At 42.0% G+C, this 15,169-nt stretch overlaps 1 protein-coding gene across 1 annotated transcript in view; it reads left to right on the plus strand.

Moving 5' to 3' along the window:
• Positions 1-15,169, plus strand: part of LOC137625044 (neurensin-1-like) — a 259,494-nt gene that overhangs the window by 182,146 nt on the left and 62,179 nt on the right. Inside the window, exon 2 of the mRNA XM_068355976.1 lies at positions 5,307-5,748. Coding sequence (XP_068212077.1) covers positions 5,356-5,748 — 393 coding nt within the window. The 5' untranslated portion in view covers positions 5,307-5,355. The remainder of the gene's footprint in view (positions 1-5,306; positions 5,749-15,169) is intronic.

The following is a 15,169-nucleotide window of genomic DNA, read 5'->3' on the forward strand; positions in this document are numbered from 1 at the left end:
TTATTATTATTATTATTATTATTATTAGAAACAAAACATTCAGAGAAGTGAAACCAGTCTTCTATTTTCAAGTTTTCCATTTGTGAAAATACTTTGTGTTTTGTGTTTGCCAAGAGGATTACTTGCCCAACGCCATTGTTTTTATATATGATTATTCAATCGTCCTTTTATTATTTCATGCCTCTAGCTATAGATTCATAAATAGGCCATTTACTCGCAAATTTTCACTTGTCTAAAACCGACTTCCTTAACTTAAATTTGTATTATATTCCCTAATATATTTTGGTGTTTTCTCTTGATTTGGGACTGTAAAGAATATCAAGAGCCCCCCCCCCCCCCCCCCCAAAAAAAAAAAAAATAAAAATAAAAACCACATTATACCTTTTTTTTTTTTTTTTTTTTTTTTTTTTCTCTCTCTCAATTCTGTTCGTGGCGGAGACGAGGGATTTTATAAAGCTTCAAAGATAGTTGCTGAATTCTAATGATCTAGAGTGGTTGTCGAACTCTAAAAGGACGAAAGTGTAAAAAGTAATAGTGGAAGGATACAAGAGCTTGAGCCAGATAGAATTTTGATTCAAAGCATATGCGGTAATAATTTTATTTGCAAAATAAAAAGGTTTTATTTTTTTTTTGTGTGTGCAAAACTCGAATAGATACTGTGATGTTATTCGATTGTTCTCTCTCTCTCTCTCTCTCTCTCTCTCTCTCTCTCTCTCTCTCTCTCTCTCTCTCTCTCTCTCTCTCTCTCAATATAAAGTCACGGTAATACGTATATTTTAATGGACAATTAGAAAGTAACATATATCTCTTACAAGAAAATGAAATTATGATGAGATCCATTTTATTAGTATAAAAGGCCATTATTATTATTATTATAATTATTATTATTATTATTATTGTTGTTGTTGTTGTTGTTGTTGTTGTTGTTGTGACCAAGCTACAGCCCTAGTTGGAAAAGCTGGATGCTATAAACCCTGGGGCTCCAACAAGGAAAATAGCACAATGAGGAAAGGAAATAAGGAAATAGATAAACTACAAGAGAAGTAATGAACAATCAAAATAAAATCTTTTAAGAAATGTAACGTCATTAAAATAAATCTTAGAAACACAGTCTAGTCTTCGGTAGTGCCACAGCCTCTGTACCATAGTCTTTTACTGTCTAGTTCTCTTGCTTGAGGGTACACTCGGGCACACTATTCTATCTCATTTCTCTTCTTGCTTTTTTAAAAGTTGTTATAGCTTATATATGAAACTATTTTTTTAATGTTGTTACTGTTCTTTGAATATTTTGTTTTAATTATTAATTACTTCTCTTGTAGTTTCCTTATTTCCTTTCCTCTCTGAGCTATTTTTTATTTTTGGAGCCCTCGGGCTTATAGTATCTTGCTTTTCCCAATTGGGTTTCAGCTTAGCAAGTAATAATAATAATAATAATAATAATAATAATAATAATAATAATGATGATGATGATAGAATTTATTATACAATGATGTATATCCTTCCCTTTATTAATCTTTTTTTTCAAATTCTTTAATTTTATTTATCAGAAAAATTGAAACACGAAATCTTACTAAACAAAAAATTTGGAATGCAATCGATTTAGCCCTGAAAAATGAATGAATTAAAGCTAAAATAACAGCAGTGAATAATTATTGTTATGCATAATAAACTTCCATGTTCCATGTTCCATACTCTCGAATCCCAGAACATCAATTGGATGCTGCTTATCTTAGATTGAATATTCATCTCTTCAGCCATTTCTGAATTTCAAAACGCTCAAAATTCAGCCGTTTCTGAATTTGAAACGCTCAAAATTCAGCCGTTTCTGAATTTGAAACGCTCAAAATTCAGCCGTTTCTGAATTTGAAACGCTCAAAATTCAGCCGTTTCTGAATTTGAAACGCTCAAAATTCAGCCGTTTCTGAATTTGAAACGCTCAAAATTCAGCCGTTTCTGAATTTGAAACGCTCAAAATTCAGCCGTTTCTGAATTTGAAACGCTCAAAATTCAGCCGTTTCTGAATTTGAAACGCTCAAAATTCAGCCGTTTCTGAATTTCAAACCTCTCAAAATTCAGACTGCGTGGGAATGCCTTCTGATTCCAGGCAGTTCGTATGTGAAGTAATGCAATGGTGTCTTCAAAGGGTGTTGGGTGTAACTTTTTTAGAATGATTTATTGTTAATTTGTTCTCTTCATTTATTTATTTCCTTTTCTCCTTTCCTCACTGGGCTATTTTTCCCTATTGGAGCCCCTGGGCTTATAGCATCTTGCTTTTCCAACTAGGGTTGTAGCTTGGATAGTAATAATAATAATAATAATGGCATTCATCTGAAATATTCAACGATTTTTTATCCTTTTATAAATACTATTTATTTTCTAAATGCTTAAGCTGATTTTTAAATTTTTTCCGCAATTAGGAGAAATATGTTCGTATGTCAAAGGGGGTTGGGTGTAAGATGGCATACATCCGAAATATTCAAGGATTTTTTATTCTTTTATAAATACTATTTATTTGCTAAATGCTTAAGCTGATTTTTTTATTTTTTCCGCAATTAGGAGAAATATGTTCGTATGTCAAAGGGGGTTGGGTGTAAGATGGCATACATCTGAAATATTCAAGATTTTTTATCCTTTTGAAAATACTATTTATTTGCTAAATGCTTAAGCTGATTTTTTATCTTTTTCCGCAATTAGGAGAAATATGTTCGTATGTCAAAGGGGGTTGGGTGTAAGATGGCATACATCGGAAATATTCAAGGATTTTTTATCCTTTTATAAATACTATTTATTTGCTAAATACTTAAGCTGGTTTTTAATCTTTTCCGCAATTAGTAGAAATATGTTTGTATGTCAAAGGGGGTTGGGTGTAAGATGGCATACATCGGAAATATTCAAGGATTTTTTATCCTTTTATAAATACTATTTATTTGCTAAATACTTAAGCTGGTTTTTAATCTTTTCCGCAATTAGTAGAAATATGTTTGTATGTCAAAGGGGGTTGGGTGTAAGATGGCATACATCGGAAATAGTCAAGGATTTTTTATCCTTTTATAAATACTGTTTATTTTCTAAATGCTTAAGCTGATTTTTTCATTTTTTCTGCAATTAGGAGAAATATGTTTATCTTAAGAGAATTGACTATAGAATCAAATATCTGATTTCTTAAATAATCATCCTTTTATAAATACTATTTATTTTATAAATGCTTAAGCTGGTTTTTTAATTTTTCCGCAATTAGGAGAAATATATTTGTTTTAAAAGAATTGACTATAGAATCAAATGTATGATTTCTTAAATAATCACCCTTTTATAAATACTATTTATTTGCTAAATCCTTAAGCTGATTTTTTAATTTTTCCGCAATTAGTAGAAATATGTTTGTCTGAAAAGAATTGACCATAGAATCAAATATCTGATTTCTTAAATAATCAGCTTGTAGGGCGATGTATGCTGGTGTGCAGTAAATATTTGAACTGAAAATAAGGTTTAGAGAATAAAGTCATTAACGGCGAAGATAAAGGTCTTTAGTTATTGGTGTTAATCGGATTTCGAGTAGTTGAAAGAATGAATATTGGCTTTCCAGCAATCTTTCTTTCGAGGAATTGATAGTTCGAGATATAATTTTTCGAGGATATTGATTTCGAGGATTCTGTTTTCGAGCAATTGATTTCGAGGATTCTTTTTTTTCTATGATTTTGTTTTCGAGCAATTGATTTCGAGGATTCTGTTTTCGAGCAGTTGATTTCGAGGATTCTGTTTTAAAGCAATTGATTTCGAGTATTCTTTTTTTCTATGATTCTGTTTTCGAGTAATTGATTTCGAGGATTCTGTTTTCGAGCAGTTGATTTCGAGGACTTTTTTCGAGGATTCTGTTTTCGAGCAATTGATTTCGAGGATTCTGTTTTCGAGCAATTGATTTCGAGGATTCTTTTTTTCTATGATTCTGTTTTCGAGCAATTGATTTCGAGGATTCTGTTTTCGAGCAGTTGATTTCGAGGACTTTTTTCGAGGATTCTGTTTTTGAGCAATTGATTTCGAGGATTCTGTTTTCGTGCAATTGATTTCGAGGATTCTGTTTTCGAGCAATTGATTTCAAGGATTCTGTTATCGAGCAATGGATTTTGAGAATTCTGTTTTCAAGCATTTTTTTTTTTTCGAGTAATTTACCTGGAATCGATATGTGCTTGTTATGGACAGTCAGAGTAGATTATTACAGACAGTTGCATTATTGTTCTTTTTATAACTATTTTTTATTCTTTTTTTCTGTTAATATTTTGATGAGGATTTATATTAGATATTATTTTTAATGTGATTGTAATTTTAGTTATGGTAACGTTTTTGTTGTAATTTTAGTTATGGTAACGTTTTTGTTGTAATTTTAGTTATGGTAACGTTTTTGTTGTAATTTTAGTTATGGTAACTTTTTTGGTATAATTTTTTTTATGGTAACGTTTTTGTTGTAATTTTAGTTATGGTAACGTTTTTGTTGTAATTTTAGTTATGGTAACGTTTTTGTTGTAATTTTAGTTATGGTAACGTTTTTGTTGTAATTTTAGTTATGGTAACTTTTTTGGTATAATTTTAGTTATGGTAACGTTTTTTGCTTTATTTAGATGTTGATATAAAGGTGATGAGTCTTGTTAAATATTTTACTGTTGTTGAAGTAGTTATGATCACATTTAGGTCCTGTTATCTTTTTAGATGTTGATGTGAAGATGATAATTCTTACCTATTTTACTGTTGTTATATTAATGTCTTTATTCCTTGGAGTTGTCTTTCTCCTATTCATTTATGCTGTGTTTCGTGCATAGTTCAATATTTAAAATGTCATTATCACTTCTCTAACCTTATATAGCCCCAGTTTCATCCTGTTCGTAATACTGGGCATGCAGTTCATTCTAATAGTCAGGCCTTTTCCATCATGAGGTTCAATACTACGCAGTACTCTAGAAGTTTTATTCCAGCTGTGACCAAGTTGTGGAATGATCTTCCTAATCGGGTAGTTGAATCAGTGGAACTTCAAAAGTTCAAAGTAGCAGGAAATGTTTTTATGGTTAACAGGTTGACATGAGTCTTTTTATAGTTTATACATTAAATATTCGTTGTCTTTAAAATATTTTATTTTATTTGTTCATTACATATATCGTTCATTTATTTCCTTATATCCTTTCCTCACTGGGCTATTTATCCCTGTTGGAGCCCTTGTGCTGATAGCATCTTACTTTTCCAACTAGGGTTGTAGCTTAGCTAATAATAATAATAATGATAATAATAATAACGATCCTTTTTCTTTACCATCGTTACAGGCAGGGCAGCTGGTGGTAGGGGTAGGCCTCGCCTGGGCCCGCCGGCGTAATGGATGATACCGACACAGAATCTGCCGAGACCGAGCCCTTGGTGCGACACGGCAGGACGACGACGGGCGTCGGAGGAGGAACAACTGCCCCAGGAGGCGCCACCAAGAGGGCACCCCCGCCCGCCAACGCCCCACCTCGAACCCCCTCCAGGCATCAGCTGGAAGTGAAGCCCAGGCTTTCGCTCGTCCCCGAGACCAACGAGAAGAGTCCTGACGAGGATCATCCGGAGGGCGTTCCCGTCGAGGATCAGGCGGAGGAGGCCAGGAAGAAGAAAAAGGACTTCGAGTCGCCTACGCCCTTGTGTCCTTTCTTCGGCGTTAGGAACTACCTCCATCAGTTCTACGAGAAACCTGATGTCCATGATCCTACACTCTACGAGGATATTCAGCCGGTGAGTCTATCTCTCTCTCTCTCTCTCTCTCTCTCTCTCTCTCTCTCTCTCTCTCTCTCTCTCTCTCTCTCTCTCTCTCTCTCTCTTATATTGTTTTGATTTGATAAATGATAAATATTCATTGTGTTGGCCTTCAATAGGACAATAGTATTAATGCTTCGTAAATTGTAACGTCCTCTCTCTCTCTCTCTCTCTCTCTCTCTCTCTCTCTCTCTCTCTCTCTCTCTCTCTCTCTCTCTCTCTCCTTGTCATATATTGATAATGTTTTTTTTTTCCGAGGGACATATCCGTCCAGTAGTTCACGGGAATAAAGGTAGTTGATACACGTATGAGTATATATATATATATATATATATATATATATATATATATATATATACATATATATTTATATTTATATATACACACACGAACAGACACAGGTACATACACACAAAAGCACACGCACATACACACACACACACACACATATATATATATATATATATATATATATATATATATATATATATATATATATATATTTATATATGTATATATATATATATATATATATATATATATATATATATATATATATATATATATGTGTGTGTGTGTGTGTGTGTGTCTATACAATTATAATAGATCGAGAAATAAATGTTAGACCGGTTTCCTCTTTTATTAAGGACTTTAATCAGGTGAGGTTTTAAAAAGTTTCTGTGAGTTACGCATATATTTATGTATGTATATATACATATCTATATATATATTTTTGGGCTCAAGCCATGGCGTCCTGATGGAAGGTTCCTGTTTGGTAGCTTCCTTGGGTATAAGACTACTAAGATATTCCCAGAGAATTTAACCACAGGTTATCACAGAATTCTAACTTCTGGAGCGAGTATCTCAAAGGTTTCCCTTTAAGACATCGTAATACAACAGGGGACACGCATGTCTGAACGTGCCACATAGCTATCTCCACCCCGAACAGAGTTAATGCTTCGGTGTGTAAGGGCTGAGAATAGCTGGGAGCCGTTCCACAGCTAATCTCACTCGTGGCTACTACTGATACTCGAGACGTAAACAAACGGACGCCATTGCTCTAATGACGTCACGCGCGTCTTTATCCTTTGTTTAGTAGCTGCCCTACTTAGACGGATTTTCCCTTGTGTTAACTTTATCGCTTTGCATCTTCGCTATGTCGTTACCTTCAGCCTCGCCTTCTTCTGGAAAGTTGAGTACAAGGTTCCAGTATTGTTTAATTAAGCTCTGGCCGTAAAGTAAATATTATTTCGCGAAATAATTGATGTTTTGTGGCAGAGCTGTGCCTCTACCGGACCCGCCATTTTATGGCGTCGTTGTTGTTTTGCATGTCTTATTTAGTTAGCCACAACAACGCTTCCGGCATTATATACTAATCGAATACATTAGTTTATTTAGTCTTCATAGCTAGGAACTTTTATATCGTGTTTAGACGCTTTTTATCGGTCATCGATTGACCTCATACCAGTCGGCTACTATAGCCCCCAGGCCAGGAGCCTACATACAAGTGTTCATGCATGATTTATTAGTGATCCTAGACTAAGTTATGAAGATAGTGGCATTATTATTTTACAATACTTTTGACTAGTGATGCAAATGTTTTCGCCTTCAGGGACCATATAGGGGATAGGCTAGTCAGTGATTCTTTCTAGCCTAACCTAACCTTAGGACCCCTATATGCTTCCTTCATCCCCTGCCTTGGCACTCCCTCTATTTAGCCTTGATCCCTTTTCTGAGTAAAGGGATTAATTGTCTAATAGAGTTTTTATATCGCCTCTCAGTCCTCCCTAAAGGAATGAACCCCCTTTAGGATTGCGTCTGAGAGTGAGGTTAGGCTAGCCTACCTCTATGGCTAGGATAGTCTATGACTTTCCTGCGATAGCGATACGTCTTCTTCCTTGCCTAGTTCAGGACTTTTAGCCCTGATCTAGGTCGGGTTAGGAAGGTTTCTCTGTTCCATGCTGAAACTGTACTCTTGCACCGTTTTAGCCGATCAGCCTAATCTTAGGTTAGGGAGTGTCCTCCCTTCCCTTTGTGGCCGCTCTGGTACAGAAACCCTTCCTGGGAAGACCTCTCTCTTCTCCCTCCCCACCTATCTCTTGTATAGCCTAGCCTATGCTTAGGTTAGTTTATACTCATCTGTCCCCTGTCCTACAAATCCTCCTTAGGGTGGATGAGTAGGGCTACCCGAGCTTCCCTGTGCTGTCCGCTCTGGTACATATACCTTCATAGTGTCCTATAAGGTTAGTTACTAGTGTAGCTCTGCATAGGGGAGTCTCCCCCCCTCTTGGGTGTTCCCTAGTCCTCCCTTGGGCTACCTGCTCCCGGTCCCTAGTGACCCCTGCTTATGGATGCTAGAGCCTGTCTCTATCATGGGTACACCCCCTCAGGGAGGGGGAGGGATGTCTGGAACCCTGACGGTACTTCCTGCATCCTTTCCCCCCTCCCCCTGTCTCTCTATCTATCCGGGTGCCGGTCTCTTGCCGCCTCTACTGCCGGCAATACCTGCCTCCCTCTTGGTGACTTCCCTACCCTTGCCGCCAGCCCCCCGTGTACCGAGGGACTGCCGGCTGCCGCCGGCTACTACCGGCGGCTCTCCTACTCCTATCTAATCGTCCGCTTGCCGGTCGATCTCCGGAGTGCCGGCATATACTGCCGGCAACCCGATACTACCTGTACCATCCTTACCCCAGTCACCAATCCGGCATCCTCCGGCTGCCGGAGCCGCCGCTCCCTGCCGGCGTGCCGCCGTTGTGCCGGCGGCCGCCATCCTGGTATCTAACTGACTTTGAAAATTGTCTGTTCTAGTGCCAGAATCTACGCTGGAGCGAGCTCCGGCGTGCCGGCGGCTTGCCGGATGCCCCGGAGGCGTCAAGAATACTTGCACCCCCTCTCTGTAGCTATCATAAGACTAAGATAGCCCTACATTGCAAATAGATAAGCTGCTTTGCTTTTAAGATCAGTACCTAGTACTGCTCTATTAGTGATCATGCTGTCTCTTTGCATTCTTCTATTTCCAGCATGCTATGTGCATCTTAGCGCGGCTGGTTGCCAGAAGCAGTTACCCTTAATGAGGCCTTCTGGCTCTTAACTGGGAACCGAATGAATTCGATCCCAACCTTGTCCTTGGCTTTCCATGGAGTTCCAATATAATGGGAATCCTAGGAAACTATATCCAATGATCTCGGTCATTTGGATTATCCCAGGACCAAGCCTATGGTAACCAGCCGGGCGAGATGCATGGAGCGTGTTCTCCTTTACTGTTTCATTCTCTATGCATCACACCTTCTTTAAGTTAAAATTAATGATTAATATTAACTTAATTTAAGAGCCATTCCTATGACTCCCCCATACTCATTTTCTCTTTCTTCCACAGGAGGAGCAGATGAAGTGTGACTTCGCCTACTGTGCTGTGAAACGCTCGCAGTTTTACGGACATACGGCGTGCAGGACTCACGCCCCTTGCGCAGACAAGAAAGGGGATTGGAAGTTCTGGAATCCACTGGAATGTACGGTCTGCCAGGCCTACCTAGTTGAGGCCTTCCATAACCCTCCCTCAGCGGAGGTTAGAGACATTGCTCGTGAAAAACTGCGCAAGTGGGTGCGTGGTTTTCAGAGAAATGCTACTGGACCGTACCTGGCCACCGAAGAACTGAGGTCCCTGTTGTTCCCTAAGGCCTCCCCTGACTCAGTGGTTCCAAAAGAAGCAATCCCCACTGTCCAAATTACGGTGGAACCTGATGTGGTCATGGCTCAGTCCATGCACGAGTGTCGTTTAGATTCCGAGGATGATGAACAGATCTCTGACGTCTCGGAAGACACGGAGAAGACGCTTATGGCTCAAGGAGCCGAAGAGGACGAAGACAAGGTGGAATACACCGAGTCGGAGATTGGAGCTACTCCCTCGTCCATCCCTCCGCCTACTCCTACACCGACGGAAATGTCCATTCCGTCTACCTCCTCGACCCCGGATCCTTCCTCTTCTACCCAAGAACTGATCCGACTGATTAGAGCTGTCATGGACGACAGACTGAAGGAGAACCAGGAGTCCATCAGGTCTATGATTGGATCCAGAGACCCGAAGAAGATCTCGGTCAAGGATCTCCCAGCTTGCTCTCATGCCAACCCGTGGAGGTATGCAGAGCATATGGTTATTGCGACCGGCAGGATCTTTGTTAGTGACAAAATCGGCACGGTCCCGTTGGAAGATGTGGAGTTCTTCCCAAGCTTCGAGGCCTACCCGGACTGTTACGTCCGGCTTCGTTCTGAACCTGCCTCGAAGGAGGAGACCGAACCTAAAGAAGAGATAGTGTTCGATCTCGCAAAGGCCCAGGCTATGCTAGCCTCCGCATTTAAGAGCAGGGGCTTTACCTGCTCTAAGCTTCCTGCCTTGAGCAAGAAGCATCCTACATATGTCGCACCTGACACTGCGATTCTTCCTTTTTTGGAAAAGGCCTTGGCTGCATGCCTTAAAGCGGCGGAAGAAGGAAAACCCTGCCCTGCACTGGAGGAGTGCAGACCCTTCTCCATCGTGACACCCCCTGACACTAGACAATGGAAAGATGTTCAACATACTTTCGTCGTGGGTAGGCTCGATCCTGACGTCGCCGGACGTCAGTTTAATGAAGACCTCCCTAAGCTCAATGATCACCTCCTTCGCCGGGAACAAGACACGAAGGAGAGGCTTGCGGCATCTCTTTCTCATCAAGTCCAACTTGAAGTTATGGCCTGTGACACTGGAGTACCTGATCACTACATGGTACTAGCCAAATCCCACTTACTCACAGTAATGAAGGACTTGTACCATTTCATAAAGGCTCGTAGAGCCTGTCGTGAATTCGTGTTTGTCGGTGCCACCGTGAAACACGAACCCCGGAGGCTGATTTCCTCCAACATCTGGGGAAAGCACCTGTTTCCTTCTGACCTTGTCAAGGAAATAACTGACAGAGCCGCCACGGAGAATAGGAACCTTCTCCACAAGTGGGGCATGTCCAGAAAAAGGAAAACCTCTCAGGACGATGGACCTCAGCCTAAGAGGAAACCTCAGAAGCCAAAACCCCAGCAACGTCAACAACGACGTCAGTTTCCGGGACCCGCTACCTCCCAAGTGGTTGCCCAACCACAACAGACCTTTCAATTGGTCCCCCAACCGGTGTTGTCACAGTCACCGGTCTTCACCCCTGCCTTTGAGCAGCCATCCACTACCTTTCATGCCAGAGGTAGAGGCTCGTCCAGGGGTGCAAGCAGAGACGCCTCCCGTCGTCCCTCCAGAGGTAGAGGAGGAAAGGGAGCTAGCGGCCGAGGCAACAAGTCCTCGGGACACCAGAAGCAATGAAGTGCTTCCGGTGGGAGGAAGACTCCGCCAATTCCAGGATCGTTGGACCTTCGATCCTTGGGCACACAGCATCATCAAGAACGGTCTAGGCTGGAGTTGGGTGCAACCACCCCCAATCTTCCAGCGGTTCTTTCAACAATCGACCCCCATTCTGGAAGAATATGTTCTAGACCTCTTGAACAAGAAGGTGATAAGGAAGGTAAAGTCCACCAGGTTCCAAGGGAGACTGTTTTGCGTTCCCAAGAAGGACTCAGACAAGCTCAGAGTCATTCTGGACTTATCCCCCCTCAACAAGTTCATAGAGAACAACAAATTCAAGATGCTGACGCTTCAACAAATAAGGACCCTTCTGCCTCAAGGTTCCTACACGGTCTCTATAGACCTGGCGGATGCCTATTGGCACATTCCAATGAACCATCACGCTTCCTCCTACCTAGGATTTCGACTCCAAAGAAAAAGCTACGCCTTCCGGGCCATGCCATTCGGCCTCAATGTGGCCCCTCGGATCTTCACAAAGCTGGCGGATGCCATAGTACAACAGCTCCGCCTAAGAAACGTCCAGGTGATGGCCTACCTCGACGACTGGCTAGTCTGGGCTCCATCGCCCGAAGAGTGTACAAAGTCTTGCGACGAAGTTACCCAGTACCTAGAACACCTGGGATTCAAGATCAACGAGAAGAAATCTCGCCTCTCTCCGGCTCAGAAGTTTCAGTGGCTGGGAATCCACTGGAATCTTCAGTCACACCGCCTTTCCATCCCCCAGAAGAAAAGGAAGGAAATAGCAGGGTCTGTCAAGCGACTACTGAAATCCAAACGCATTTCAAGACGACAGCAGGAACGAGTTCTAGGCTCTCTACAATTCGCCTCAGTGACAAACCCAGTGCTTCGTGCACAGCTAAAGGATGCCGCGGGAGTCTGGAGACGATCGGCATCCATCGCTCGAAGAGACCTCAAGAGACGGCTTCCAAACAGACTTCGACGCCTCCTAAAGCCGTGGTCGGAAGCAATGGCCCTGAAAAGGTCCATTCCTCTCCAACACCCTCCTCCATCACTCAACATCCACACGGATGCCTCACTGGAGGGCTGGGGAGGTCACTCCCACCTGAAACAAGCTCAAGGGACCTGGTCTCCACTATTCAAGACGTTCCACATAAACATCTTGGAGGCCATGGCGGTCCTTCTTACTCTGAAGAAGCTATCCCCGCCGCCCTCGATCCACATCCGTCTAACCCTAGACAACTCGGTGGTAGTTCGTTGTCTCAATCGCCAGGGCTCAAGATCGCCCCAGATAAATCAGGTGCTTCTCCCAATCTTCCGTCTGGCGGAGAAGAAGAAGTGGCACCTGTCTGCAGTTCACCTACAAGGATTCCGCAACGTGACAGCGGATGCTCTATCTCGGACAAACCCGATAGAGTCGGAATGGTCTCTAGACGCAAGATCATTCTCCTTCATCTCTCATCAAGTCCCAGAACTTCAGATAGATCTCTTTGCAACGAGCGACAACAATCAACTTCCTCTGTACGTAGCCCCGTACGAGGACCCCAAAGCAGAAGCGGTGGACGCCATGTCACTGGACTGGAACAGATGGTCGAAGATATACCTGTTCCCTCCCACCAACCTTCTGTTGAAAGTCCTCTCCAAATTGAGAACCTTCAAAGGGACAGCGGCCCTAGTGGCTCCCAAGTGGCCCCGGAGCAACTGGTACCCCCCTGGTCCTGGAGCTGCAGCCCAAGCTGATCCCTCTCCCGGGCCCAGTTCTCTCTCAACATGTACAGAAGTCGACTGTCTTCGCTTCATCATCGAAAATCAAGGACCTTCATCTCATGATTTTCTCTCCCTTGCCGCAAAGAAGAGGTTTGGGATCTCGAAGAAAAGTCTAGACTTCCTAGAGGAATACAAGACCGAATCCACGAGACGGCAATATGAATCATCCTGGAGGAAATGGGTCTCCTTTGTTAAAGCAAAGAATCCTAAAGAAATCACCATTGATTTCTGTATGTCCTTCTTCATTCACCTTCATGGACAAGGATTAGCAGCCAATACGATTTCAACCTGCAAATCGGCTTTGACTAGACCAATTCTATATGCTTTCCAAATTGATCTGTCCAACGACATCTTTAACAAATTGCCGAAAGCATGTGCTCGCCTACGCCCAGCACCCCCTCCGAAACCGATCTCCTGGTCACTAGACAAGGTGCTCCATTTCGCCTCCAACTTGGACAATGATTCATGCCCCCTCAAGGATCTGACTCAGAAAGTTATATTTTTATTTGCTCTCGCCTCGGGAGCTCGAGTCAGCGAAATAGTGGCATTATCAAGAGAAGAGGGACACATCCTGTTTGCTGATTCAGGAGAAGTGACCCTCTCCCCTGATCCGACGTTTCTCGCCAAAAATGAATTACCCACCAAAAGATGGGGCCCTTGGAGAATATGCCCCCTGAAGGAGGATGTCTCTCTATGTCCAGTAGAGAGTCTCAAGGTCTATCTTCGCAGAACTTCGAACTTTGGTGGAGGCCAACTCTTCAAAGGAGAAACATCGGGCAGCGACCTGTCACTGAAACAATTAAGAGCGAAAATCACCTACTTCATTCGCAGAGCGGATCCGAACAGTACACCCGCTGGTCATGATCCTAGAAAAGTGGCATCTTCTCTGAACTTCTTTCAGAGCATGGACTTTGAGAGCCTTAAAAACTTTACGGGCTGGAAGTCCTCGCGAGTTTTCTTTAAACATTATGCGAAACAAGTGCACGAAATCAAACATTTTGTGGTAGCCGCAGGTAGTGTTATGAAACCTGCACCTAACTCTGCGTAGAACAGTGAGTTACTTGGGACTCTAACTCTTCGGGTGCCTATGTTGACCCTCGAGTGATTCATAGTGATGTCTAAAAACACTTAGTGCTTTTATAACTGTTCTTATCCCAGGTGAAATGTCATAGTGTCACACAAGTGCCGCATGCCTTTAGCATGATGTGTTGTTTAAAGACTTGCGTTCCTCGAGAACGAGTACCTACTAATCTGAAATTCCTTTTCAGACTCAAGAGCAAGCCTTTATTTCTATGTACATTATTATTACTGTAAATGAACTTTACTTTTGCTGTAAATATTTAATTTCTGCATTGTGAAATAAATTTCTATTTTATTACTTATGCGGTCTCTTTCAGCTCCTACTTACTATGAAATACATACTGTCATAGTTTTATTTATTCCTCCTTTCCTATGGTCATGAAGAATTTAAGATGTCTAATCCTAAATTATATTCACCTTGTCTCAGTAAGGTTCCTACACGAATACTTACTTCTGATAATCAGGAGATGAACTCTACACACAGTGCCCAACCACCACTGGCCTACTTCAGAATGTTCCTATACAAATATCAAACATTCTGCTTCATCTCTAAGTTCTTAAAAGTTCTTCTGTCAAGATGAATAGCCCTTCAATACCACTTTGACGTCGGCATAGCCCATGGGAACTTCCTACCAATGGGGGCAGGATACTTCGTTCCGATGGTTCTTACCTAAGATTACTTTGCTGTTTTGTCAATGCCTAGGCACTTAACTCTGGGGGAAAATCTACCACGATACATTGATTCTCTGGTACTCTTCCATCAGGACGCCATGGCTTGAGCCCAAAAAACGGATTTGAGCGAAGCGAAAAATCTATTTTTGGGTGAGATAGCCATGGCGTCCTGATGGACCCTCCCTACTACTTCGTTCAGTTTGTTCCCACCCTACACAATTGTATCATGGTGATGGCAGCAACTGGCGCCAGGATAAAGACGCGCGTGACGTCATTAGAGCAATGGCGTCCGTTTGTTTACGTCCTCGAGTATCAGTAGTAGCCACGAGTGAGATTAGCTGTGGAACGGCTCCCAGCTATTCTCAGCCCTTACACACACCGAAGCAATAACTCTGTTCGGGGTGGAGATAGCTATGTGGCACGTTCAGATCATGCTGGGGGTGTGTCCCCCTGTTGTATTACGATGTCTTAAAGGGAAACCTTTGAGATACTCGCTCCAGAAGTTAGAATTCTGTGATAACCTGTGGTTAAATTCTCTGGGAATATCTT

Source organism: Palaemon carinicauda, chromosome 31 (assembly GCF_036898095.1).
Source record: "Palaemon carinicauda isolate YSFRI2023 chromosome 31, ASM3689809v2, whole genome shotgun sequence".
NCBI classification, from domain to species: Eukaryota; Metazoa; Arthropoda; class Malacostraca; order Decapoda; family Palaemonidae; genus Palaemon; species Palaemon carinicauda.